At 42.6% G+C, this 25,954-nt stretch overlaps 1 protein-coding gene across 15 annotated transcripts in view; it reads right to left on the bottom strand.

Annotated features, from left to right (window-relative positions):
- Positions 1-25,954, bottom strand: part of ano1a (anoctamin 1, calcium activated chloride channel a) — a 228,939-nt gene that overhangs the window by 125,702 nt on the left and 77,283 nt on the right. For all 15 annotated transcript variants that reach the window (XM_043705340.2, XM_087996249.1, XM_087996250.1 and 12 more), the window contains 3 exons: positions 11,710-11,761; positions 11,260-11,315; positions 10,246-10,287 (listed from right to left, as the gene is read on the bottom strand). In XM_043705340.2, coding sequence (XP_043561275.2) covers positions 10,246-10,287; positions 11,260-11,315; positions 11,710-11,761 — 150 coding nt within the window. The remainder of the gene's footprint in view (positions 1-10,245; positions 10,288-11,259; positions 11,316-11,709; positions 11,762-25,954) is intronic.

Consider the following 25,954-nt stretch of genomic DNA (forward strand, 5'->3'; position numbering starts at 1 on the left):
GAAATCTGTCTCTCAGCCTTGAACATACTTTATGACCTAGCCTTAATAATCCCCAGTGGTAAAGAATTCCACAGATTCATTCACTTCTGAGAAAAAATCCTCAACTGTCTTAAATGAGTGATCACTTATTCTGAGTGGATGCTCTGGTCCTACATGCTCCCTCTCCACATCTCCCCTGACAAGTCTCCTATGAATCTTAATAATAAATTGAAAAACTGGGGATGCCGGAAATCAAACAAAAAAATTGCTGAGAAACTACACTTCAGAAGGCTTAAGGATTCAATATCACCTCTTTCTCTGTTCAGATGTTTCCAGACCTGTTGAGCTTCTCTAAGGATCGTGTCTGTTTCAATAAAGTTAACTCTAAAATGTACAGCCCGATCGACTCAACTTCTCTTCATAAGACAGCCCTCCCATAACAGATCAAAGAACTCTAGCCTATTTCATTCTTTCCTGATTATAATCTTTCTCCATGTTGAAATTAATACAACTGTTTATGATGTTAAACTTCCTTTTCAATGGTTTATATTTTCAGGATACTTTTCTGACCAATTAACACTGCAGTGTCTCACTGTAGACCATGGAATAACAATCCACATTAGAACGTGGGTCCTTTCGATTCATACCCTAATGTAATAGATGATGTTTTGATGGTGCTTGAAAGTTGGCCGATATATATTTTCATTAACATTTCAAAATGAGTTGTTAGCTGCAGTTGAAAAACAGCACAAAGTGGCTTAATTTTGCTTTGTATTTTATATCTTCAAAATTGAGCTGGTGAATGTCACTTCAAGATCAGTACTGCAGATGGTTTTAGCAATTGTTATATATCTGGGTCAACAGAAATTGAACAGGCTTTTTGGAACGTGCACAACTTCAGTACAGTTAGATAAAACATCACTAATAATAAATTTACATTTCCGCAGATGCAGGTGGTTAAATGCCACGTCCCATAGAAATAATTATATCTGCTCAGAGACACTGAGCCTGAAGGATTTGGAAAGAATACAAGGGAGGAGTTGAGATTTCAGATGAAACAACATTACTGAACATTAAGTTAAAGTAAAAAAAAGGATGACAAAAATATGAATTTTGCTTGGCCCATTACCAGAAAGACTAAGAATATTTTTGAACTGCAATACTTCTAAATGCAGTTACTGCAGGGCATTAAAATCCTCAACACTTTGTTCCCATCGTTGGGGGAGACAACAGGCTGGGAGACCAATGCCAATTCTTTACAGCCAGTATCAGGTCAGTTCAGGTGTTCACCACAAGTTACTGTTATGACAACCACCCAGAACTCTCTCAGCTGGTGCCACAGCTTTCCTTCCATCAGGTGCCTATTCTCCTTTGCCACTTCCCTAATTCCCTTCCATCTTACTTCACATTCTTCCCGGCAATTCTCCCTCACTCTCCCCATTGTGTGGGGTTGATTTCATTGATTTTTCCTAATACCTCAGTTTTGTTTTATTTCTGCCAGTTAAAATGTCCCAAGATTACAGGTCAAAGTGCTTCTCTTCAAGGCAACGGTACGAGAGACTGGCAAAACAATAGCTAACAGGGGAAACAGAATCACAGGTTTGTTACAGTACAGGAGGCCATTCAGCCCATCATACCTGCTGTGTCTAACAAACCATCTCACCCAGTACCATTTCCTGACTCCTTCCCATAGCCTTCCACAAACTTTCCTTTTCAACTAAGGACACAATTACCTGTTGGATGCCTGAACTGAACCCACTTCCACCACTCTCAGACAGTGCTTCCCAGACCCTAACCACACACTGAAAAACACCCACCTCATCATTTTACTACTTAAAAAAATACTTCAGATAAGTCCTCCATTACTGATCCTCTGAATAGTGGGGACCAGTTTCTCAATATTTACTCTGTCCAGATCCCTCATGATTTTAAAATCTTCAATCTCAATTTCTGGGCCTTCTATCCTCCAAGGAGAATAGTCCCAGATTCTTCCTCGATAGTTCATCAGACTTCACTCCTGCTTCTTGTGAAGGGACTAAGACGTGACATCCTGGCAAGGTACATAACAGCAAGGAGCAGGAGTAGGCCATCTGACCTTCCGAGCCTACTCCACCATTCAATAAGATCAGGGCTGATCTCTTCCTGGACTCAGCTCCACTTACCCACCCTTTCACCATATCCTTAAATCCTTTATTGTTCAAAAGATATCTTAGCTTTAAAGACATTTACTAAAGTAGTGTTGACTACTTCCCTGGGCAGGGAATCCCATAGATTTACAATCCTTGGGTGAAGAAGTTCCTTCGCAATTCAGTCATAAATCTGCTCCCCTTAATTTTGAGGCTATGCCCTCTTATCTAGTTTCACCCACCAATGGAAACATCCTCTCTACTTCTATCTTATCTATTCCCTTCATGTGTTTCTATAAGATCCTCCCCCATTCTTCTGAATGCCAATGAATATAATCCCAGTCTACTCAGTCTCTCCTCACAAGCCAACCCCCTCAACTCCAGAATCAACCTGGTGAATGCCCTCTGTACCCCATCCAGTGCCAGTACATCCTCTCTCAAGTAAGGAAACCAAAACTGCACAGTACTCCAGGTGTGGCCTCACCTGGTAGTACATAAGGAAAGCAATTTAAGGATACATCTACTTAAAAGTACACATACCTCATTACAATGCCCCTTTATAATTAAATGTTACAGATAAAGAATCAGACTATATGACAAGAAAACAACATTATGTCTTAAATGAAGTGTTGCACAACTGTAATGTGTAGAGATCTCTGAAAAGCAGTGATGTCTTGTTTATAGGCCCAGATTTAATGATGTTGGTGGTTGATGTACACTTTCAGAATGTTGGTTCAGTTGGTTTGTCTTAAACCTGGATTCGGTTAGCAATAGAATTATTGTTTTTTTTAAAAAGTTGGAGAGGGATTCTGATTGGTCCCCTGCTTTTGTACCACCATGCCTTTTGGTGTTTGCCCTCACTGCAGCCTTGGCTCTGGGCACTAGTTGATGGATGGACTGAATGGGGTGGATACCAGGAGATGGTTTTAGTTTGTGGGCCATACGAAGACTCCAGGACACTTGTTGACGATAAGGAGATCTCCCTTTTATGGCAGAGATTTTTTTTGATAGTCTGTAGAACGTAGCAGTCTTTTCAGCAGGGAATAAATGCAGGTCGGGTACTTAAAATCCATTTCAGGCTGAGGTAGGTAGTTTAAGAAACTAGGAAGTTGAGGATTATTAAGGTCAGGCAGGACAACGCAACTGAAATCACAACTGGGAACTTCATGAATGGTACAGAAGGTATTAGGGGCTGAATGGTCTGATGCTGATCTGAAATGTAATGTTCATACAGTTTTATAGAATCACAGCACAGAAAAGCTCCTTCAGCCCTTGGAGCCTGTACTGGCAATTTTTTGGGATTCCACATTCCACCAAGTTGGATGTTGGACTCAACCTTTCTAGAACATAGAAGAATACAGCGCAGTACAAGCCCTTTGGCCCTCGATGTTGCGCCGATCCAAGCACACCTAACCTACACTAGCCCACTATCCTCCATATGCCTATCCAATGCCCACTTAAATGCCCATAAAGAGGGAGAGTCCACCACTGCTATTGGCAGGGCATTCCATGAACTCACAACTCGCTGAGTAAAGAATGGAATCTATTGGATGTTCAGTCATTCCGCTTCAGACACTGAAGTCAGTGGAGTTGTGGGCAATGCGGAAGGATGTTGCAGGTTACAGGGGGACATAGGTAAGCTGCCGAGCTGGGCTGAGAGGTGGCAAATGGAGTTTAATGCAGAAAAATGTGAGGTGATTCACTTTGAAAGGAGCAACAGGAATACAGAGTCCTAATGGTAGGATTCTTGATTTGGAGGTGCCAGTGTTGGACTGGGGTGTACAAAGTTAAAAATCACACAACACCAGGTTATAGTCCAACAGGTTTAATTGGAAGCACTAGCTTTCAGAGTGTTGCTCCTTCATCAGGTGGAGTATTGCATGCAATTCTGATCTCCGCATTATTGGATGGATTTGAAAGCATTGGAAATGGTGCAGAAGAGATTTATTAGGATGCTGCCTGGTATAGAGGGAAGGTCTTATGAGGAAAGGCTGAGGGACCGGAGGCTATTTTCATCAGACAGGAGGTGGTGGATTGAGACATACAAGATGATCAGAGGATTAAATAGGGTGGACAGTGAGAGCCCTTTTCCTCAGATGATGGCGAGCATGAGGGGACAGCTTTAAAGTGAGGGATGATAGATATAGGACAGATGTCACAGGTAGGTTCGTTACTCAGTAGTAAGGGCATGGAATGCTCTGCCTGCAACAGCAGTGGACTCTCCAACATTAAGGGCGTTTAAATGGATTTTAGATAAAGATGTGGATGATAATGGAATCGTATTGGTCAGATGGGCTTTAGATTGGTTTCACAGGTCGGCACAACAGATGTACTGCGCTGTAATGTTCTATGTTCTACATGGTAATGGGAATGCCCACTCTGTTTCCCATTACTGGATCTGTGGTGTGCACAACAGAATGTCTATGACCAAGGGAGTGGCTTTGTAGAAAAACTGGAGTCATAGATATGGAAGTTTCAAGCCATACCATGTGCTGGGTTTGACAGTGATTGCAGAGTCACGCATTACCATTTTCAATGGGTACCTACAACTCAGTAGGTGGTGTGCAAGAAATGTCTGCACTGCCACCAGTTCCATTTTTGCATGGAGCTTACATTGACTCTTCATCTGTGCACACGTCGATCTGGATGTTTACAAACTTATTCATGGAATATTGGCCAGCATTTATCACCCATCCCAAGTTGCCCTCGAGAAGGTGGTGATGAGCTGCCTTAGTGAACTGCTACTGGCCATGTGTTAATGTCATTACAGAAGGAATTTCAGGATTTTGACCCAGTGATGCTGAAGGAACAGCAATACATTTCCAAGTCAGGACAGTGAGTGGCTTGGGAAACTTGCAGGTAGTGACATTCCCACCTATTTGCTGCCCCTTGTCCTTCTAGATGGAAGTGGTCATGGGTTTGGAAGGTGATGTCTGAGGAGCTTTGGTGAATTTTTACAGTGCATCTCGTAGAATATACACACTGCTGTTACTCAGTGTCAGTGGTGAAGGAAGTGGATGTTTGCGGCTGTAGAGCCGATCCTACAGGCTGCTTCGTCCTGGATGGTGTCAAGTTCTCGGGTGTTGTTGGAGTTGCCCCCATCCAGGGGCAAGTGGGGAGTATTCCATCACACTCCTGACTTGTTCCTTGTAATGGCAGAGAGGAGCTGAATCACTCGCTGCAGGATTACTAGCATCTGACTGTGGCACATTTACAGTTAGCTCAGTTCAGGTTCTGGTCAGTGGTAACCCCCAGGATGTCGATGGTGGTTGTTCAGCAATAACAACACCATTGAATTTCATGATGCAATAATTAGATTGTCTCTTACTTGCGATGGTCATAGCCTGGCATTTGTGAGGCACCAATGTTACTTGCCACATACCATCCCAAGCTTGGCTATTGTCCCAGATCTTGCTGCATCTGAACGTGCACTGCTTCACTTGATGACAAGTTGTGAATGTTACACAATTTTCAGCACCAGTGCACATCAGATTGACCTTGTGATGGAGATAAGGTAATTGAAGAAGGATCTAATGATGACTGGGCCTAGGACACTACCCTAATGAACTCCTGCAGCGATGTCCTGGAGCTGAAATGACTGACCAACAATGACCATTTTCCTATGCACCAGGTATGACTCCAACCTTGGAGAGTTTTCCCAGATTCCCTTGGACCCATTTTGCTAAGGCTTGGATATCAAAAGCAGTGACTGATAAGCAGAGCATTCAACCCCTCAAACTTTTCCTGCCATTCAAAGAGACTATTGCTGATGCGTTCAACCTGAAATCTGCGTATCTGCCTACCCTCAACCTTTCACCCCTTATTTACACAACAATCTTCCTACTTCAGGCTTAAAATATCCAAAGGTTCTACTTCCACTTCTTTTCTAGTAAGAGTGTTCCAAGAATCATGACCCTCAAAGAGAATTCAGCCAATTTATTTTAAAAGGGGCCCCAAATTCTAAATACTCCCATAAGAAAAACCATCCTTTCCACACCTCCCCTGTTCAGATCCCTCAGGATGGTAGGTTTTAGTGGAGTTTACTCTCATTCTTAACTCCAGCAGATTCAAGGCAAAAGCCCAGAAACATCGATTTTCCTGCTCTTCGGATGCTGCCTGACCTGCTGTGTTTTTCCAGCACCGCTCTAATCTTGACTCTGATCTCCAGCATGTGTAGTCCTCATTTTCATCCAGCAGATTCAAGCCTACCCTCTAAGTTCTCTCTCCAAACAAGCCATCCCATTCCAGATATTGGCCCAATATAACTTCACTGAACAGCCTCCAATACAGATATAGCCTTTCCTCAAAGGAGGGAGTTGCTGTGGGAGTCCTCAACATTGACATTGCATCCAATTAAGTCTCATAACTTCAGGTTAAACACTAGCAAGGAAGCCTCCTGCTGATTACCACGTACCATCCTCCCTCAGCTGATGAATTGGTACCCCGCCAAGTTGAGTAACACGGAGGACGGTATGGGCACAAATGTAATCGGGGGGGGGGGGGGGATTTCAATTTCCAGCACAAACAGTGGCTCAGCAGCAATACTGCTGATGGAGCAGGTCAGGTCCGAAAAGACATCGCTGCTAGACTGGGTCTGTGGCAGGTGGGGAGGGAACCAACGAGGGAAAAATATACTTGACCTCCTCTTTACCAATCTGCCAGCTGCAGATGCATCTGTCCATGACAGTATCGGTTAGACCGACTGCCCCACAGTCCTTGTAGAGACAAAGTCCCGCCTTCACATTGAGAATACCCTCCATTGTGTTGTGTGGAAGAAGTCGCGAGTTTAAATGAAACAGATTGGAGGGGACAGGATCAGGGTAGATCCCAGGAGTTTCCTTCAGTAGGTGAGAAGGAAACAAAGGAACATAAATTTCAGAATAAAACTCTCCCTTTTAAAGGGAGGAATGAGATGGCCATTAGAGTGGGAGGCAGTGGAGGCTGATTTTTTCAAATGTATTCAAGGCTGAGATGGATAGATGAGAGAGACAAAAAAGGGTAAAAGGTTATGGATGTCAAACAGGAAGATGGAGTTGAGACCACAGCCAGATCAACCACTATCTTATTGAATGGTGCAGGCATGAAGGACTGAACAACCTATTGCAGCTCCTATGTGGAGTCATTGCAGTCAGAAAAATACAAATATGATTTTATTTTACTCAAAGTAAAAAAAACTGATTCACAGATGTTGCATATGTTAGAAGATAAACAAAGAATGAGAGGTATAGTTTCAAATCTGAAGAACAAACAAAACTAAAGGACTGTGGATGCTAGAAGTCAGAACCAAAAACACAAATAGCTGGGAAAACTCTAGTCTGGCAACATCTCTGGAGAAAAAGCCAAATTAACATTTCGGGTCCAGTGACTCTTCTTCCAAACTGAAGAATTCTTCAAACATGGAGGGTCAGTGGAGACTAGAACTTGCTCCCTCGTTCCCTCCTGGCTTCATCTCAATGTGAAAAGGACAGAGTCAGAGATGTACAGAACAGAAACAGACCCTTTGGTTCAACTCTTCAATGCCGACCAGATATCCCAACCCAATCTAGTCCCACCTGCCAGCACCTGCCCATACCCCTCCAAACCCTTCCTATTCATATACCCATCCAGATGCCTTTTATTTGCTGCAATTGTACCAGCCTCCACCACTTCTCTGGCAGTCCATTCCATACACGCACCACCCTCTGTGAAAAAGTTGCCCCTTAGGTCCCTTTTATATCTTCCCCCTTTCATCCTATACCTATGCCCTCCAGTTTTGGACTCCCTCACTCCAGGGAAAAGACCTTATCATAGGAGATGGAGTTCAGATAAATGAGAGATGCTGCATTTTGGGAAAGCAAATCTTAGCAGGACTTATACACTTAATGGTAAGGTCCTAGGGAGTGTTGCTGAACAAAGAGACCTTGGAGTGCAGGTTCATAGCTCCTTGAAAGTGGAGCCTCAGGTAGATAGGATAGTGAAGGCGTTTTTTTAAGATTACATTAGATTAGATTACATTACAGTGTGGAAACAGGCCCTTTGGCCCAACAAGTCCACACAGACCCGCCGAAGGGCAACCCACCCATACCCCTACATTTACCCCTTACCTAACACTACGGGCAATTTAGCATGGCCAATTCACCTGACCTGCACATCTTTGGACTGTGTGAGGAAACCCGGAGGAAACCCATGCAGACACGGGGAGAATGTGCAAACTCCACACAATCAGTCGCCCGAGGCAGGAATTGAACCCGGGTCTCAGGTACTGTGAGGCAGCAGTGCTAACCACTGTGCCACCGTGCCATGATATGCTTTCCTTTATTGGTCGGAGTATTGAGTACAGGAGTTGGGAGGTCATGTTGCGGCTGTACAGGATATTGGTTAGGCCACTGTTGGAATATTGCATGCAATTCTGGTCTCCTTCCTATCGGAATGATGTTGTGACACTTGAAAGGGTTCAGAAAAGATTTACAAGGATGTTGCCAGAGTTGGAGGATTTGAGCCACAGGGAGAGGCTGAACAGGCAGGGGCTGTTTTCCCTGGAGCGTCGGAGGCTGAGGGGTGACCTTATAGAGGTTTACAAAATTATGAGGGACATGAATAGGATAAATAGGCAAAATCTTTTCCCTGGGATTGGGGAGTCCAGAGCTAGAGGGCATAGGTTTAGGGTGAGAGGGGAAAGATATAACAGAGATCTAAGGGGCAACTTTTTCACGCAGAGGGTGGTACGTGTATGGAACGAGCTGCCAGAGGAAGTGGTGGAGGCTGGTACAATTGCAACATTTAAGAGACATTTGGATGGGTATATGAATAGGAAGGGTTTGGAGGGATATGGGCCGGGTGCTGGTAGGTGGGACTAGATTGGGTTGGGATATTTGGTCGGCGTGGACAGGTTGGACTGAAAGGTCTGTTTCCATGCTGTACAGCTCTATGACTCTATTTACCGTATCCATGCCTCATGATTTTATAAACCTCTAGAAGGTCATCCCTCAGCCTCTGACACTCCAGGGAAAATAGCCCCAGCCCATTCAATCTCTCCCTATAGCTCAAATCTCATTAAAAAAAAGGCAGAGAATGAAATTGGAAGTTTTTGATATGGAGGAGTGGGTCCACTAGTGGGAACAGACATTAGCTTCACTGGGGATAGACATGTTGAGTGTGCGAGGGCTCAAAGGTGATAAATACAATCTTCTGGAATTTTACTCCTTTATCTTTGGGGATTGGAGTGTGTTTATGCTGAACATTCCCCGAGGAAAACAAACCTGTGATGCAGTGTTCATGTTTGGTGGATCTAATTTGTCATGGAAAGTAGAATCTTGATGCACTGACAAACTTTCAATCAAAATACAGATTACTGAAAACCACTTTCATTAATTTGACTAGATTACATCCAAGAAACAGTATTGTAGACACAGTTGCACCTAACTGTCATCCCGTTACCCCCCCCCCCCCCAACCCCCGTCAAACCAAAACGCTCCGACAGTATAGTTTTACCTCCATCTTTATTCTGGGCCCTGGGAGGGACAGAGAATGATTGCTTATGTCCAGAACTAGAGGGACACAAGTTCACAGTCTTCTCTGGAACAGCAGTTTCTCAATCAACTAGTTAGCCATTTTATAAGGAAGAGCATCCAGATAAGACAACATACATATCGACTGGGTGACCGTTACAATCAGTGAGTGTCAATAGTAAAAGATTAAGCCATCTGCCGTTACACTGGCTTCACATAATGAATGCATTTCACCTTGTTAAACTGACCTCACATACTGAATGCTTCCAATATTGTTAAATGGTTCTACATAATGACTGCTTTTCAACCTTGTTAACCCATTAACCCTCCACCTTGGACATCAAGATTTATCTCTATTTAGTTCAGTGTTTGTATTTAAAAACCTACCCATGCCTCCACAATGGAGATAAGTGTAACTGTGCTCTAAAGCACAATCACTGAAGTATGTTCAATAATTGAATCATTCGTAGACTGAAGAATGGTAAAATTCTCCATAGCAAGGAGACACCTCTTAAAACATGTTGACTATTGTTTTAATCAATATTCTTGACAAATTGTTGAACTGATTAAAACATTTCAGGAGGAAAACGTCTTTCAGACATTTACACTTTAAAATTTCAGCACTGGCATTATTAGGTCAAAATCTCACCTACCTTCCTATCATTTTGCTCGGTCGAATCACCAACATAATGACCCTACAGGAGAGCAAAGGAAATGAATTAATATTGTAATTTTCCACCCCTCTTTCATTCATACCATGAAAATAAATTCTTTTTAAAAAGCCTAATGTTTTCCTAAGGTTAAAAATGCGAAAAATTTCCAAATTTATATTGCATTGTTGCTAATTAAAGGACACATCTATTTGTGTGAAAGGCAAAGTGAAGTTAGCAGAAACATCTCAATTAACTCACTCACAATGAAGAGGCCAAAAAGGTTAAGCTAAAAACCAATAAGAGGGATTTAAATAAGGAGGCAGAAAAATTATGCAAATCTAACCTGCAAACATTAAAAATAAGTCTGGAAAAAAAAAGTGTTTACAAGTCCATGATACTCAGAGACTCAACCTCATGAGAAGGATTCCTTCTAATATCCACCCACAATGAACGGGTGCAACTGAAGAACAGGCTGGTAAAATACCCAAGGCCAACACAAGCAGAACATTGGAGGCACCATAGCATCAGGCAGATTGAGGGTTTGGGGTGGGGCGAGGAGAGAGGACATGGAGATGCAGTCAATGGATCACATTGCATAGCAGGACAACAAATGGAACGATTCCCCAAAAGTTGACGCGTCCTCTGGGACTGCCTTCCTTAAAGAGAAGCACTTAGGGAATCTGTATTAAAATGGCCATCACTTGCTAAAACTGGTACTGGGTTTTGAAGCCAGTGATTGGATTTTGTTCCAGCTAATTATGAATCAAGCTGTTGTTCTGCAAAGGAAAGGCACTAATTATCTTTTCTTTCCTCATTTGACACATACATTTGATTCTAATAAGACCTTGAGCTGGGATTTCACCTAGCTTCGACTTGCCATTGCTCTCCACAAGTCTCATGGAGTCTCGTAACACAAGCCTCACTTCATTCAACACTTGCTCAACATGGCTGTACCACAAGGAACGTAACACATTTTATTGTCCATTAGGTCAATCATGGAGCAGTATTACTTACATCATGCAAAGGGTAGGCTGCAGTGTAAACTCCACTGGCAATCAGACTAGTGATCCCTATGAGGAAACAGATGCTGCTTTAAACACAGGAGAATTATCTTACACTACACGGCTTAAAAACTTCATTATCACAATCAAACTATTCAGACATTTGGATGAGAGCTTAAAAGGAACCTCGGTGTGAAAATAATGTGTGAAGATATTTGTCCTTTTACGAGTTCAGAACATGGGAGAAGGTACTTGGCAAACCCAATGAGTAGCAGCACATGGTCAGTTACACGAAACTGCAAAAATTACATTTCAACTGGCATTAGTACTTGCCTTCGTGACAGAGTATGTGCTTTCAACAGACACAGTACATCAGTCTCACTGGCTGCCTTAGTGACCATTTATAGAGATGAAATGTAGCACTGTGCCTTTCTGTTAAGGAAAGGACAGAGGAATCTCTTACCCATGCTGTATTTTGCCCTGGTGCAAGTTGTTCTTTTTAAAATTTCATAAACCTAGCAGAGAAAAGAACAAGGTATTATTTCATGAAGGAGCAACATTATTGCGTTTCCCATGACAGGTCATCCCCTACAGATTACCTAAATGTTTTCCATCACATTGGGACAGCTAGGAATAACATTAACACAAGACTCCACTTTTTAAAATCAGCTTTCCAAATTTTCAAGGATTCCAGACAATTTTTTAAAGTAAATATTCCATCCATTCATTCATGTTTTGTTTTCCTCAAATTTCTCTACAAGTCACCCTCTGGCTTAAGCCCCTCTCTTTCAATATTCACTCAACCACAGCTTCTCTTGATAGTCTGAGTCCAATTTCAGGTGCTGAGGAAATATTACTTAAATTTCAAAAAAAAAAAAGGGTACCTTTCCCACACCCCAAATACAACAGCAGCCCAGGAACAGGCCCTTCAGCCCACCAGGTCTGCACCCACTGTTGCCATTCTCAACTAATCCCATCTGCCTGAGTGTGGTGCAGATCCCTACATTCTCTGCCTGCTCATGGCTCTGTCTGAATGCTTCTTAAATGTTGCTGATATATCTACTTCATTTCCCTCAGACATTTTCTAGGATTATATAAGCAGTATTTACACCAGCTGTTATGTTTTAATATAGATAACAAATTCAACATCGCTGCTGATTTATTCCTGACCCCAAAATCCAGGCCAATCTGTCAGCTACAAAGAAAGCTGCTCTCAAAGACTGAACAGGTATTTGACATGGATTTCCTCATTCCTGACAGCAGTTCAGAATCAGGCACCAAGTCAAAGGGATCTACAGATGTCAAGCAACTATAATGTCAGCAAGTAGGTTACACAACCAATCATATTGCAGTATTCACGCAGACAGCAAAAAGTAGCACTAAATGTTTTCATCAATCTACATTTTCAGATAGAAGATCTGATAAAGCTGCTAAAATTTAATTCTATGAACAATTAAGATATATAATTTTATCATAATGAAATAATTCTAAATTCGTGAAATGTCAAATTTTACCCTTGGGGCCAATGTGAGTAGCTACGACCACAGTGAAACCTCATTCATCATCATGCAACTTTTCCATACAAGATTAACAGCATAAAGACAGCTTTATCAACTCACTGGTTAGTAACTGCACTCAAAGAGAGGAGGGGGTAGTGGAAATCACTACAGGACACGGAGGAGCAATGAATACCAGCAACATGCCCATCATTCAGCTTAGGAAACAATTCCAAACTTGGAGTCACTTAGTTTGAGTGGGGTAACGATAGCAAACAATCACATTTTCATCATTACCACTGCAAAATCCAGGTCAACGTCTTATTGAGAAAGGCTCACATGGAGCTGGGAGGGAATTCCTATTCAGAAATACACTTGGCTTTACAACTGGAAAAAGATAACATCACTAGCTGTGTTCTCCAACATTTGATCCCTCTTCAATTAGGTGTTATAATAACCAGCACAATCCCATGCCATGATTTCGGTGAAGGTTTAGCCTCGTTATGACTGGCTTATATTGGAACTGAAGACAGACATTAAAGAATTACTGTCATGATCCTGTTAATAAATATATGCAGAATATAAAATGGTCAGGAAACCTTTTGCCTAGAGTTTTCCAAATTCTGATAGTTGCTACTGTTTTCACTAGGCTGCAGTGTTGTGAATGGAGGGACTACCTGAAGCTGTCAAGAGATCAAACATCACAATGTTAAAAATTGTGGCTATATATAGTTAAAAGAGCAAAATACCAGATCTGTCTCAGTTTCCTGTCAAATTTTGAAACATCTAAGTTCAGTGCCTCCTTATTCTTCAGTGATTAAATATTTGGGAATTTAATAACATTTTAGTTTTGTTTTCCAGATGATGTCCAAATATGCTAGACTAGAAAAGGATAAATCAAACATTCAACTTTTTAGTGATTCAATGGATTGCTGCTTTGAAAGTGAAGTGAAAAAGAAAATCAAAATAAAAAGTTTAATAAAATCTCAATACAAAATACTGTCAATGAAGGCTGGATTGCAAATATGTTAACTGCCAAATAAAAGCACAAAAATAAGTCTAGCATCAACTTGCCTACTCAAGACATTTTAATTGTTTCACAGAAAATAGCACAGAATTTGGGGATGGAATGGGTCAAACTGGAACAAGGCAGAATGGACTCAAATGGTCACAAACCTCCTTGAAAGGAACTGGTTTGAAACCAGATTTGATTAGAATCTGACAACACAGAGGTGAGGGGGCAGTACAATTTAAGTTTAGCAGAGAAAGGAGAGTGTGAAGATTAACCAGTCACAGAATATGTAAGTCTTTGTCCAGATTAAAAACTGCCATTTCCAAAAGAAAAAAAAAGAGGCTATCCCATCTCTTGATGCTAGAGTCTGTACTCAAGAAGTTGGTCCAAACTATTCATAAGCCTGTAACAAAACTGCTGGGAAAATTCAGTGCTAGATGAACAACTGCAGCCCAGATTGATTTATCAATAGGGAGAACATGAATATAGAATATTTAGAGGTGATTCAATAGAAGAGTCCACAATGATTAAAAGATTGGGTAGGTAAGTGAGCAAGAACAAAAGGACCAACAAGAGTACGAGTGTGTATTTATGGAGCTGGACAAACTGGAACAATGTGCTGTGATGTAGGCCAGATTCTAGGTTAGAGAGTGGTGCTGGAAAAAGCACAGCAGCTCAGACAGCATCCGAGGAACAGGAAAATCGACGTTTCGGACAAAAGCCCTTCATCAGGAATACAGGCAGAGAGCCTGCAGGGTGGAGAGATAAATGAGAGGAGGGTGGGGGTGGGGAGAAAGTAGCAAAGAGTACAATAGGTGAATGGGGGTGGGGATGGAGGTGATAGGTCAGGGAGGAGGGTGGAGTGGATAGGTGGAAAAGAAGATAGGCAGGTAGGACAAGTCATGGAGACAGTGCTGAGCTGGAAGTTTGGAGCTGGGGTGAGGTGGGGGGAGGGGGAATAAGGAAACTGGTGCAGTCCACATTGATGCCCTGGGGTTGAAGTGTTCCGAGGCGGATGATGAGGTTTTCTTCCTCCAGGCGTTGGGTGGTGAGAGAGCAGCGGGGGTGAAGGAGGCCCAGGACGTGTGATGTAGGTCATTCAGGGATGAATGTGTTTGGGAACACTCCTTCGCACAGAGGGGTCTGAAAATGTGGATCACGCATTCCCAAAGTGTGCACAGAGTTGAGTTAACTGAAAATTTCAAAACTAAAACATCTAGCTATTGCAGTTAAGGGATATGGAAGAAAGGTTGGGTGTATGAAGTCAAGATACATAGCAACCAGAAACAAATAGTGAAACAGGCTGAAGGACACCCTTTCGCTACTATGTTCCTACAAGGATAAAACGGGGCGGCAGCAAGAGATCAAGGCCAAAAGCTACTGAAACTGTTTAGATGCAATCTCTCAAACTATTAAGCAAAGGCACCTGGAACCAAAAAGGTGGCAAATTAGACAGAACCGCCTCTGACAACAAAGGCTTATTAGAGGTAAACTACTATTTTTAATTTATTTGGGACAGTGCAGGAGGCCCATTGAGATCCATTCTGTAATGCTCACTATGGGGTAATATTACTAATGACCCGACAAAGATTGTAAACATATTTAAGTTTAGAGGATACAAAAGTCTGTGGGAAAGCAAAAGCTTGTTGAGAGAAGGGAAACAGTCAGTGGAAATAAACAGCCCAGGCTGATGAGTAACAAGTTGGGCTCAACTCTGACTAATGTAAGAATATGCAGAAATGAGAAATGCATTTACAAGATCAATCAGTAATGGTTTTAAAATCTTAAAAAAAATCAAATACAACTTTATTACATTGTATGTAAAGTTCCCACAAATAAAATTTCACAAAATATATAATAGTACTTAATTTTTAAAAAATATTCACTACATGTGAAGGAAGCCATAGGCTGGTTTAACAGATTGAGAAAGATGACCAAGTGTTGTAAAATGCTGAAAATAAAAAAAACTATTTTCATGAACTAGAAGCAGACATTGATCTTTCCACTTTAATCAGAAAAGTGTTTTTTTGATTAAAACTTCCTGTTAATAAAAAGCTGGGAACAACTTACTACAAAAATAACTTATTGTCCCCATTTCTCTTTACAAAACAAAAGCACAGAAATATAATCCCATATGGTAGCAATCATCAAACATCCATAGAACGCCTACTGCCTGTCTCCATTGTTCCAAAGTTTTAAAATAGGGGCAGGAGAAGATCAATGACATGTGAAAGTTCTGACTTTTTAATATCTCCACTGGATGCTGCTGGAGGAGGCAGGAATCTGGTGCTGTCTAAAGCAGATGAAAAATGGTACCAATGTCTAGTCTACTTTACAAGGCCACTAGCAAACAATGGTGTTAAGTGAGGAGGGAGAGAACGGACAGGGATAGGATAGTCTACTCGGAAATTAATTGGGTAACCAACACAAGAGATTCCCGTTATGCAGAAAACCTTGCATCATCCCAGACACCAAATTTTAATCCATCCATCTGCAGACTCCTGTTTTGTCAGGATGAGTCTGACCCAATGCTTCATTCTGACAAACTCGAGATATCCCACAGGAGCATCTTTCAGAAAATGAGTGAAGCAAACAAACAGCCAGTTAATTGTGACAGTGGACTAGTTTCCCTTAATTTAGCAGTCTGAAAGAAATTTAGCAGTCAACACAGATTCAAACATGGCCTTCAGAGTTCCACTATGTGGATGGAAAATTATTCCTCTTGCCATTTGTGACATACTTAATGAACAATTATTTCCTTTTAATTAACATCCTCATTTAGGCTATGAGGCAAAACAGTATTTTAAGCACTAGGGATTGCTTTTTCAGTGTTTGAGTAGGGGTTAAATGAAGAAGAGTTCAGAAAACAAAATTAATAACCGGTCTAATAAAGAGAGGTGACAGAACAAAGCATAGATCATTTTAAATACAGTGTCAAACTTAATCTCAATTTTTTAAATAAAAAGACGACTGGTTGGTTGTCAAGTCTCAGTTGCTACATCCTTGCTCAAGTCAGAACTTGTGGTTCAAGTCCCGTTTAAAGTTTAGAACCTAGCTAGACACCCCAAAGCAGTGTAAACGGAGGGAGTCAGTTCTGGGAGGTGCTGCTTTTCAGAGGAGACTAGACTGGGGCAGTAGCTGCCTTCCCAGCTGAATGTACTGAAATAAAAAGGGTCATGGTACTATTGTGAAGGGCTCTGGCAAATACTTACATCTTGTTGTTTGAGAGATCTTGTTGTGCTCACATTAACTGCTTTGATTCCAACCTTACAACAGCAGATACACTTTAAAACGTCATTGCTTGTATTGAACGGAACCCTTTAAGGCAAGTCTTCATTTTCTCAAGCAGCTGTGAGAAGCCCACTCACCTGGGCCATTCCACAGCCAGGGGCTGCGGCTAGATGGCCTGTGTCCCTCAGCACTGTTAAGAAGGTTGGCATCAGATGGCCAACTTAAAATTGCTGCCCCCAATAACACACCGAAGGGCTAAACAAGCCAAGAGTTGCCAGCCAACCGGATTGGCCAGTAGTTCAAGCCTGGAGGAAGAGTGCCTCATATTCCGCCTCGGAAAACTCCAATCCCAGGACATCAATGTAGACTTCACCAGTTTCCTCATTTCCCCTTCCCCCCAGCTCCAAACTTCCAGCTCAGCACTGTCCCCATGACTTGTCCTACCTGCCTATCTTCCTTTCCACCTATCCACTCCACTCCCCTCCCCCACTCACCTATTGTACTCTATGCTACTTTCTCCCTACCACCACCCTCCTCTCATTTACCTTTCCACCCTTCAGGCTCTCTGCCTGTATTCCTGATGAAGGGTTTTTGCCCAAAATGTCAATTTTACTGCGCCTCGGATGCTATCTGAACTGCTGTGCTTTTCCAGCACCACTCTAACCTAAACAGTAATTCAAACAATCCCTGTTGCATCAGAACCAACCAGTGGATGCTGCTAGTGCCAGGCATAGGATCCAGGGAGGTGGTCAGTGAAGATGCCCAGGTCCAGGTAAGTGACAGAGATCAGACAGGGCCCCCACCCACCAAGTGCATTGCAGCATCCCTACCCACCTCTTAGTGCAAATCCCACAATTGTTCAAAACAAAAAGGCTGACCCATTCCCACCTGCTTGCCTACAACAACCTGAAGAGTGTTGAGCCTGTTCAGTGTTGTTGGAGCTGCACTCACTCATTCAGGTAAATGGTGCTTTGCAGATAGTGCTCAGGCTTTGGGGAGACATGGGGGTGAATTACCTGTCACAGTATTCCTAGCTTCTGACATGCTGTTGTAGCCACAGTATTTATATGAGGAGTCCTGTTGAGTTTCTGGTCAATGGTCGTCCCAAGAATGTTGATAGTAGGGGATTCAGTGATGGTCACATTGTTGAATGTCATGGGGCCATGGTTAGCTTCCCTCTCATTGGAGGTGGTCATTTCCTAGCTCTTTCATGGCATGTTATTTGCCACTTGTCAGACCAAGCCTGGATTCTTAACAGTTTTGTTTGGTTATCATACCAATAATCTAGAAACTATATATTGTAAAATACAAATGCAACTCATACTGACGATTAAATTGACTTTTCACTAATACGATTCATGGTTAGATAAATTTTCAATGTTGTGTATCTACTGTAAGTTAAAAGAATCATCTGTTTCACGAGAGGTTTTTGTTATCATTTCCCAAGGACTAATTTTATCTGAAGCGAATCAATTTCAAAACTGACATGATCTCAATGGTGGGGGTTGGGGGACTCACAATTTTCATCAAAAGATTAAATGAGGCCAATAAAGCACTTTCCTGTCTCTTCCAACCTCTTCAGTCAGGCAGGATATACAGAAGCTGGAACACACACCAACAGGTTAAGGAACAGCTTCTTTCCTGCAGAATGGACTTCTCTAACTTCAATTAGAATGTCCACCTTGCTTTTGCCCATCTCCTGTGCAGCTGTAACCTTGTATGCCTTGCCCTAAGTGTCCCATGATCTGGATCTCCTTGTTTGCCAAGACCTGCCTGAACTGCTCAATCTACTTAAGTAGAAGTGACAACAATAAATCCATTAAAGTTGTCTATGACATGGGGTCAGTATCAATATTTCTTCAATTTTAGAAGGGGTTGGAGATTTTATGTATTTGAATGGGTTTATGAATGGCTTCTTTTGCCGGGACTTTTAAAGAGTGTGAGAGATTATAGTTGACTGAAAGAAATTCCCACACCCCTGCATATTGGCTTTGGAAGGCTGCCCATGGTAAATTCTGTATGGATGGATACAAGGCAAATTAGCACCAGAGAGAGCGCGCAAGGTCTTGAAAATTACATTGATGTAATTTTAGATTAGATTCCCTACAGTGTGGAAACAGGACATTTGGCCCAACAAGTCCACACCAACCCTCCAAAAGAGTAACCCACCCAGACCCATTTCCCTCTGACCAATGCACTAACATTATAGGCAATTTCCCATGGCCAATTCACCTGACCTGCACATCTTTGGACTGTAGTGAAACCGGAGCACCCGGGGGAAACCCACGCAGACACGGGGAGAACGTGCAAACTCCACACAGTCAGACACCAGAAGCAGTGTGAACCACAGCCACCGTGCTGCCCACATTTTAATAGGGGCTTTTATTGGATCAATATATTGTTAACGAGTTGGAGGTAGAAAACAGATCCGAGAGAGAAAGGAGGCTTAGATTTGTAAATAGTTGTTGTGTAATGTTCACTTTTAAGAAAAAAATTGATATTTTTCCTTAAATTATGGAATTTGGGGAGTTCTTGGTCACTCATACATTAACAGATTACGAGACGAGCTGAGCTTTTCTATTTAGTTTAAATTAACAGAAGGGTTAACCACTGTGTCATAACAAAAACAAAGAATACAAAGTCCCAGATAACCAAGGCAGACCTTTAATTCAATCACTGAAACCTGTCCATCCATGATCCACTCCCAAGGGCACTGCGCCCAACTATCCAGCCTCCTGCAGCAAGCATTGGGGTTTAAAAAGGCTCTGGAAGTCCACGGATGTCTGCAGAGTTGGGATCTTTCTGGATGAGGTGCTTGCCTCACTGGCAAAAATCTAGCCCTTTATTCTCCAGTACCTAAAATCAAAGTTTTTTTTCTTTGTTTCATTGTTCTTAAATCACCCACTTCCTCTAACCCAACACTACTTCACAGAGCTTTGTTCCCTGTCACTCAGTGGTTCTCCCTCCATCATCCCCAACTCTTCCTTCACTCCAGCACTGGGATCTTCAATAGCCCAGTTACATATTTCCTCTATAAAGTCACCATCATCCCGGAGGACCAATATAGTGAAAGCCAGGGCTGGTGAGGGTTTAACCTGAGGGTCAACATGGTTCAGGCGATAGGAGAGGCTGAGGAAGCAGAGGCGTCATGGTAACCTCAGTCAGTTTAAGAACTAAACCCATGCTGTGGCACCACCCTCCATCACAAACAGGCTGGCCAGCTCCAAGTCTCTGCCATTAAAACGCTTGCTCCTTGTTTAAGGTTCTCCTTATAATTCTGCTTTTGACCAAACATTTTGACACCACTCCTGAAATTTTGGATTCAGTGCAATTTTCCCCCTCACACTTTATGAAGCACCCAGGGATGTTTTAGGTTAACAATGTTGATAATGTTTGCTCTTCATTAGCATGCATGTTTTTAAGAAGCATATACTGCCTTTCCATCATCCTAAACAACTGCTCACCTGCTTCTAAAAATATGACCATCACATCTAAAAACAAGATTGATGAGTGCTTGGAGAGGGAGTAAGATTTATGTATGATTCATTGCACATTTATATTTGCCAACACCACTAATCAGCACAATTTAACAATTTAGAGGGGACCTTAATATTTGAAATGTTTGCTTTCCACTCAAAGTTAAAAATATTCGCAATCACCAAACAAGAGCTGCAAAATCTGCAGTACACTACAGAGACTAGGCCTGGACAAGGAATCTTGTTTATATTTTGAACTGTAGCTTATTCTTCAACCAGTATCAATCAAGTTACAGGAAGGTACATTCCCCAAATTAATCCTTTCATAGAGTCTAATCATTCTTCAGCAAGCAATAACGTTCATTTGATGAATTGAGGAGCTAAATTCTATTCTGTTCACGTGTGGTTAGTTGTAAACACTTTCCAGGGGAATAAGCCAAATGGTCCAGGTCACAGGTAGTGCTATTGATTTGTGATTTTCTTGGCGCTTTATGGCTCAGGGTATCACACAAGACTTTTACTCAAGGACAGTTACTTAAGTGATTTCGTAATTTAACAGGCTTATGACATTAGCTTTGTACAGAGAATGTTGGAGAAACTCAACAGTTCTGGCAGAATCTGTGGTGAAAGAAACCAAGTTAACACTCAACCTAAACTCCTTCTGAAGTGTCACATAAGACTCAACTTTAACTGCTTCTCTCTCCACAGATTCTGTCAGACCTGGCAAGTTTGAGCAAATTGTGTTTGACAGATTTGTTCCTGTTGTTTCACCAACATCCCACATCAGTTACAGGCCACCCACTGAAACATCTAATATTGTACTTCTCTCTTGACCTTCAGGAAACTATCAAACTTGACCTCTCTGTTCACCATAAGCAGGGAGAAAAGCTATGGAGAAACTACCAAACTACAACATAAAATTGATTAAACATCTAGCAGCAGGAACCAATTGTTATTGTCCTCCTTTATTTTCAAAGTTAGACAGAGGCTTATTTTATGATGCGCTTTTAAAGGATAAACATCTGGCAAATGTGACATCTGACAGATCAGTCTGGACAGAGGATTCTCTCCCATCAGTAAATTTACTGTGAAAGCCACAATCTTGTATTGGCCATTCAGAATTCACTGACTTTCACATATTACATCATTTAGTGCAGCATGACTTCTATCTTCCTATTTCTGATTTGATAAAACATCAAAAACACATTAAAAAGAGAAGCAAAATACATTTATATGAACATATCCTCCCAGCTGTGTAGAGCATATGAACTAAAATGAACATGTTTTATGAGCAAATTGTTTACACAAATTGAAGTGAAAGGAAAACGCTGATCTATCTCATCCATTCTCTATCAGAGTTGTAGAAGCTCTGTCTCAGTCTAATTGAAGAAAATATTGTTAGATTCTGATTATCAATGGCAGAGTTATGAAATGGTGTGAGCCAAAGGCATTGAAGTGTTTGATCAGCCACGATTGTATTGAATGGCAGAGAAAGGCTCAAAGGGATTTTCCTAATCAAACACAGGAAGTGGACACCACAGGCTGGGCCAGCATTTATTGTCTATCCCTAATTGTCAGAGTTAGTGGTGACAAATTGCCTTATTGAACTACTGGTATAGGTATATCCACAATGCTCTTAGAGTTACAAGATATTGATCCATATCAGAGGATTCAATACAGCGGGATACATCTTGCTCTGTGTTCCTGCTCTATAGTGTTAGCACATTCCTTGATAAGGTTTCTTCATAGCCACCCAGCTAAACAGATTCCAGACCAACTTGGGAAAGTCACATTGGAAAAGCACAATCTCCTTCAAAAAAGGTACCAGAAGGTCATGAAGGAGCTCTTATGAGTACCACCTCTTATGAAATGATCTTTGCTCCAGTCCAAAACAAATCTGGCTCTTGAAGAATACAAAAAAGTCAGCAACTTATTTCAGGAGCCCATTTATTTAATGCAAATGTATCAGCCTCACTCTACCCTCAAGCTGTAAACCAAAGCAGAAGAGCAGTAGGACATTGAGTCCTTTGAGTGTGTGGTGCTGGAAAAGTACAGCCAGTCAGGTAGCATCTGAGGAGGAGAATCAATGTTGAAATTAAGCTCATCAGGAATGAGGCTTGTAGGCCAAGGGGACTGAAAGATAAATGAGGGGGGAGTGGGGGGGGGGGGGGGGGGGGTAGTAAGATAGCCAAGAATGCAATAGGTCGATGATGTTGGGGGTGAAGGGGTCAGAGGAGAGGGTGGAGCAGGTTGATGGGAAGGAAGATGGACAGGTAGGACAGGTTGACAGGGCGGTGTCAAGTTGGAAGGTTGGATCTGGGATGGGGGGGCGTGGAGATGAGGAAACTGGTGAAATCCACATTGATCACATGATTGCAGGGTCCCAAGGCAGAAGAGGAGGCGTTCTTCCTCCAGGCATTGGGTGGTAAGGGAATGGCAATTAAAGGAGGCCCAGAGTCCTTGGGGGAGTGGGAGGCAGTGTTAATGTGTTCAGCTACAGGACAGTGGAGTTGTTTTGTACATGCCCCCCAGAGATGTTCTCTGAAGGGTTCCGCAGGTAGGCGTCCTGTCTCCCCAGTGTAGAAGAGACCACATTATGAGGAACAGATACAATAAATGACGTGTGTAAAAATGCAGGTAACTCTCAGATGGATGTGGAAGGCACCTTTGAGGCCTTGGACGGGGGTGGAGGGGGGGGGGGTGGGGGGGGGGGGGGGGGGGGGAGGGGTTGTGGGTGCAGGTTTTTCCAATTCTTGCGGTGACAGGGGGAGAGGAGGGTGGGTTGGTGGGAGGCGTGGACCTGATAAGAGTGTAACGGAGGGAATTGTCTTTATAGAACGTGGATAGTGATGGGGATGGAGATATATCCCTGGTGATGGGGTCTCTTTGTAGTTAGTGGAGGATGATGCCTGGAGGAAGAACACCTCATCTTCCACCTTGCCTGGAGGAAAGCCTAATGTTTTGCCTTGGGACCCTCAAACCACATGGGATCAATATGGATTTCACCAGTCTCCTCATTTCCCCTCCCCCCCCCACCAACTCCTCTACCTGTCCATCTTCCTTCCCACCTATCTGCTCCACCCTCCTCTACCTATCACATTCTCAGCCAACTCCCCTCACCCCGCCCCCCCCTGCCCCAACCCCCGCCCCCCCCCCATTCATCTCAGCCCACAAGCCTCATCCTGATGAATCAACATCTTGGGTACAAACTCTTCTCGTGCTCCTCGGATGCTGCCTGACCTGCTGTGCTTTTCCAGCACCACTACTTTGCTCTCCAGCATCTGCAGTCCTCAGTTTCGCTTGTTTGGCCCTTGGAGCCTGCTACACCATTCAAGAGAATCATGGCTGATCATCCGACTGAGTCTCCTGCTCCCCCTTTTTCCCCCGATACTCTGATTCCTTTAGCTCAATTAAATGTAACATCTCCTTGGAACCATTTAAAGGGTTTGGCCTCAAGAAAATTCATTACGGCAGAGGATTCCACAGGCTCACCACTCAGTGGCAACATTTCTCATCTCAATCAAAAATGGCTTGGGATGCAATCCATCTGGCCCAGGGGTTTTGGTTGTTTTAAAGCCCAACAAAGCCTCCGATACTTCCCCATGTCAAACTGTGCAAGCTTCTCTCAGTCCCTTTCCTGAATTCCATACAGATGTTCTCCTTTTCCAGAGTGAAGCCGGAAGAGAGGTATTCATTTAACACCCCTCCAATATCCTGCAGCTTCACACACAGGTTACCCCCTTGGTCCCTAATGGGTATTTCCCAGGCTAACCTCTTCCATGTATTTATTAAATATCTTAGGATTCTCCACAATCCAGTTAATAAATCCTTTTACAAGCTCCCTTTTCGCTCTAATTGCTTCAGTTCCCTCCTCACTTCCAGTGCTGTAGTTGAATTGTTACCTTTGGACTTGCTAAACACCCTACCCTTCTTCCTCATCCAGTCCTGAATTGTCCTAGACATCCAGGGTTCCTTGAACTGCTTGCTCTTATGTTTCCCTCTAAAGGATATATGTTGGACCCGTACTCTCACCAGCTCCCCAGCTGTTCTGTTGCAGACTTACCCACAAGGAGCTGTTCCCAGTCTATTGTGGCCAGATCCTGCTTTATTTTAGTTAAACCTGTCTTCCCCCAATCCAAAGCGGTCTTTTGCAGGCCATCCTTTCCTTGTCCAGAACACATTTGAACTGTACTGTGTTGTGATCGCTATTGACTCAATGCTCCCCCAGTGCCTCAAACTCTTGTCCGGTTTCCTTCCCCAGAACCAGTCCCTTGGTGGGCCTTCTATTGATAGAAAAACCTCCCGTGGATACATTCAGGAAATCCACCTCTCCTAAAACCTTTAACATTATGTCTATCCCAATTGATGTTGGGAATGTTGAAATCCCCTGGAATAAGTACCCGATTATTACTCTCACATACCTCTGTGAACCATCGATATATTTGCTCCTTATTTCCCGCTGATTATTTCGGGGCTTATAATACACACCCAGTAAAGCAACTGCCCCCCTAACATTTCTAATTTCTACTGACAAAGCCTCGTTTGAGGACCCTACCAAGGTATCATCTCTCCTTATTGCAGTCAAAACTTAACTAATAGAGCTACATCACCACTCTTTTTACACTCTCCTCTCTCTCTCCTAAAGATAGTGTACCCTGGAATGTTGAGTTTTCAATCCAGACCTTCCCTCAACGTTTATGATAACAATATCACACTTCCACATGACAATCCACACTATTAACCCATTAGTCTTAGCTATTACATCACTAGCATTAAAAACCATCCAGCCTTGCCCTCTTTACGGAGCTGAAATCACTGACTTGCTTCCTTTGCTGTAGCATGACTTGTCTCCGTTTTATCAATAACCCTGAAAGTTGCCACTCAGGTTGATAGTGCTGTTAAGGCGGCATACGGTGTACTAGGTTTCATTAGTAGAGGAATTGAGTTCTGGAGCCGCAATATCATGCTGCAAGTATACAAAATGCTAGTGTGGCCGCACTTGGAATATTGTGTACAGTTCTGGTTGCCATATTTTGGGAAGGATGTGGAAGCATTGGAAAAGGTGCAGAGGAGATTTACCAGAATGTTGCCTAGTCTGGAGGGAAGGTCTTATGAGGAAAGGCTGAGACACTTAGGTCTGTTCTCATTGGAAAGAAGGAGACTAAGAGGGGATTTGATAGAGACATACAAGATGATCAGAGGATTGGATAGGGTAGACAGTGAAAGTCTTTTTTCCAGGATGACGACGTCAGCTTGTACAAGGGGGCATAGCTACAAATTGAGGGGTGATAGATTTAAGACATATCAGAGGCAGGTTCTTTACTCAGTGGTAAGGCCGTGGAATGCCCTACCTGCCAATGTAGTTAACTCAACCACATTAGGGAGATTTAAACACATGGGATAGTGTAGGGGGACAAGCTGAGAATAATTCACAGGTTGGCGCAACATGGCTGGCTGAAGTGCCTGCTCGGTGCTGTATTGTTCTACGTTCTA

The sequence above is a fragment of the Chiloscyllium plagiosum genome, unplaced genomic scaffold, assembly GCF_037043375.1.
Source record: "Chiloscyllium plagiosum isolate Xiang-an unplaced genomic scaffold, Cpla_swu_hap1 HiC_scaffold_18, whole genome shotgun sequence".
Classification (NCBI taxonomy): Eukaryota; Metazoa; Chordata; class Chondrichthyes; order Orectolobiformes; family Hemiscylliidae; genus Chiloscyllium; species Chiloscyllium plagiosum.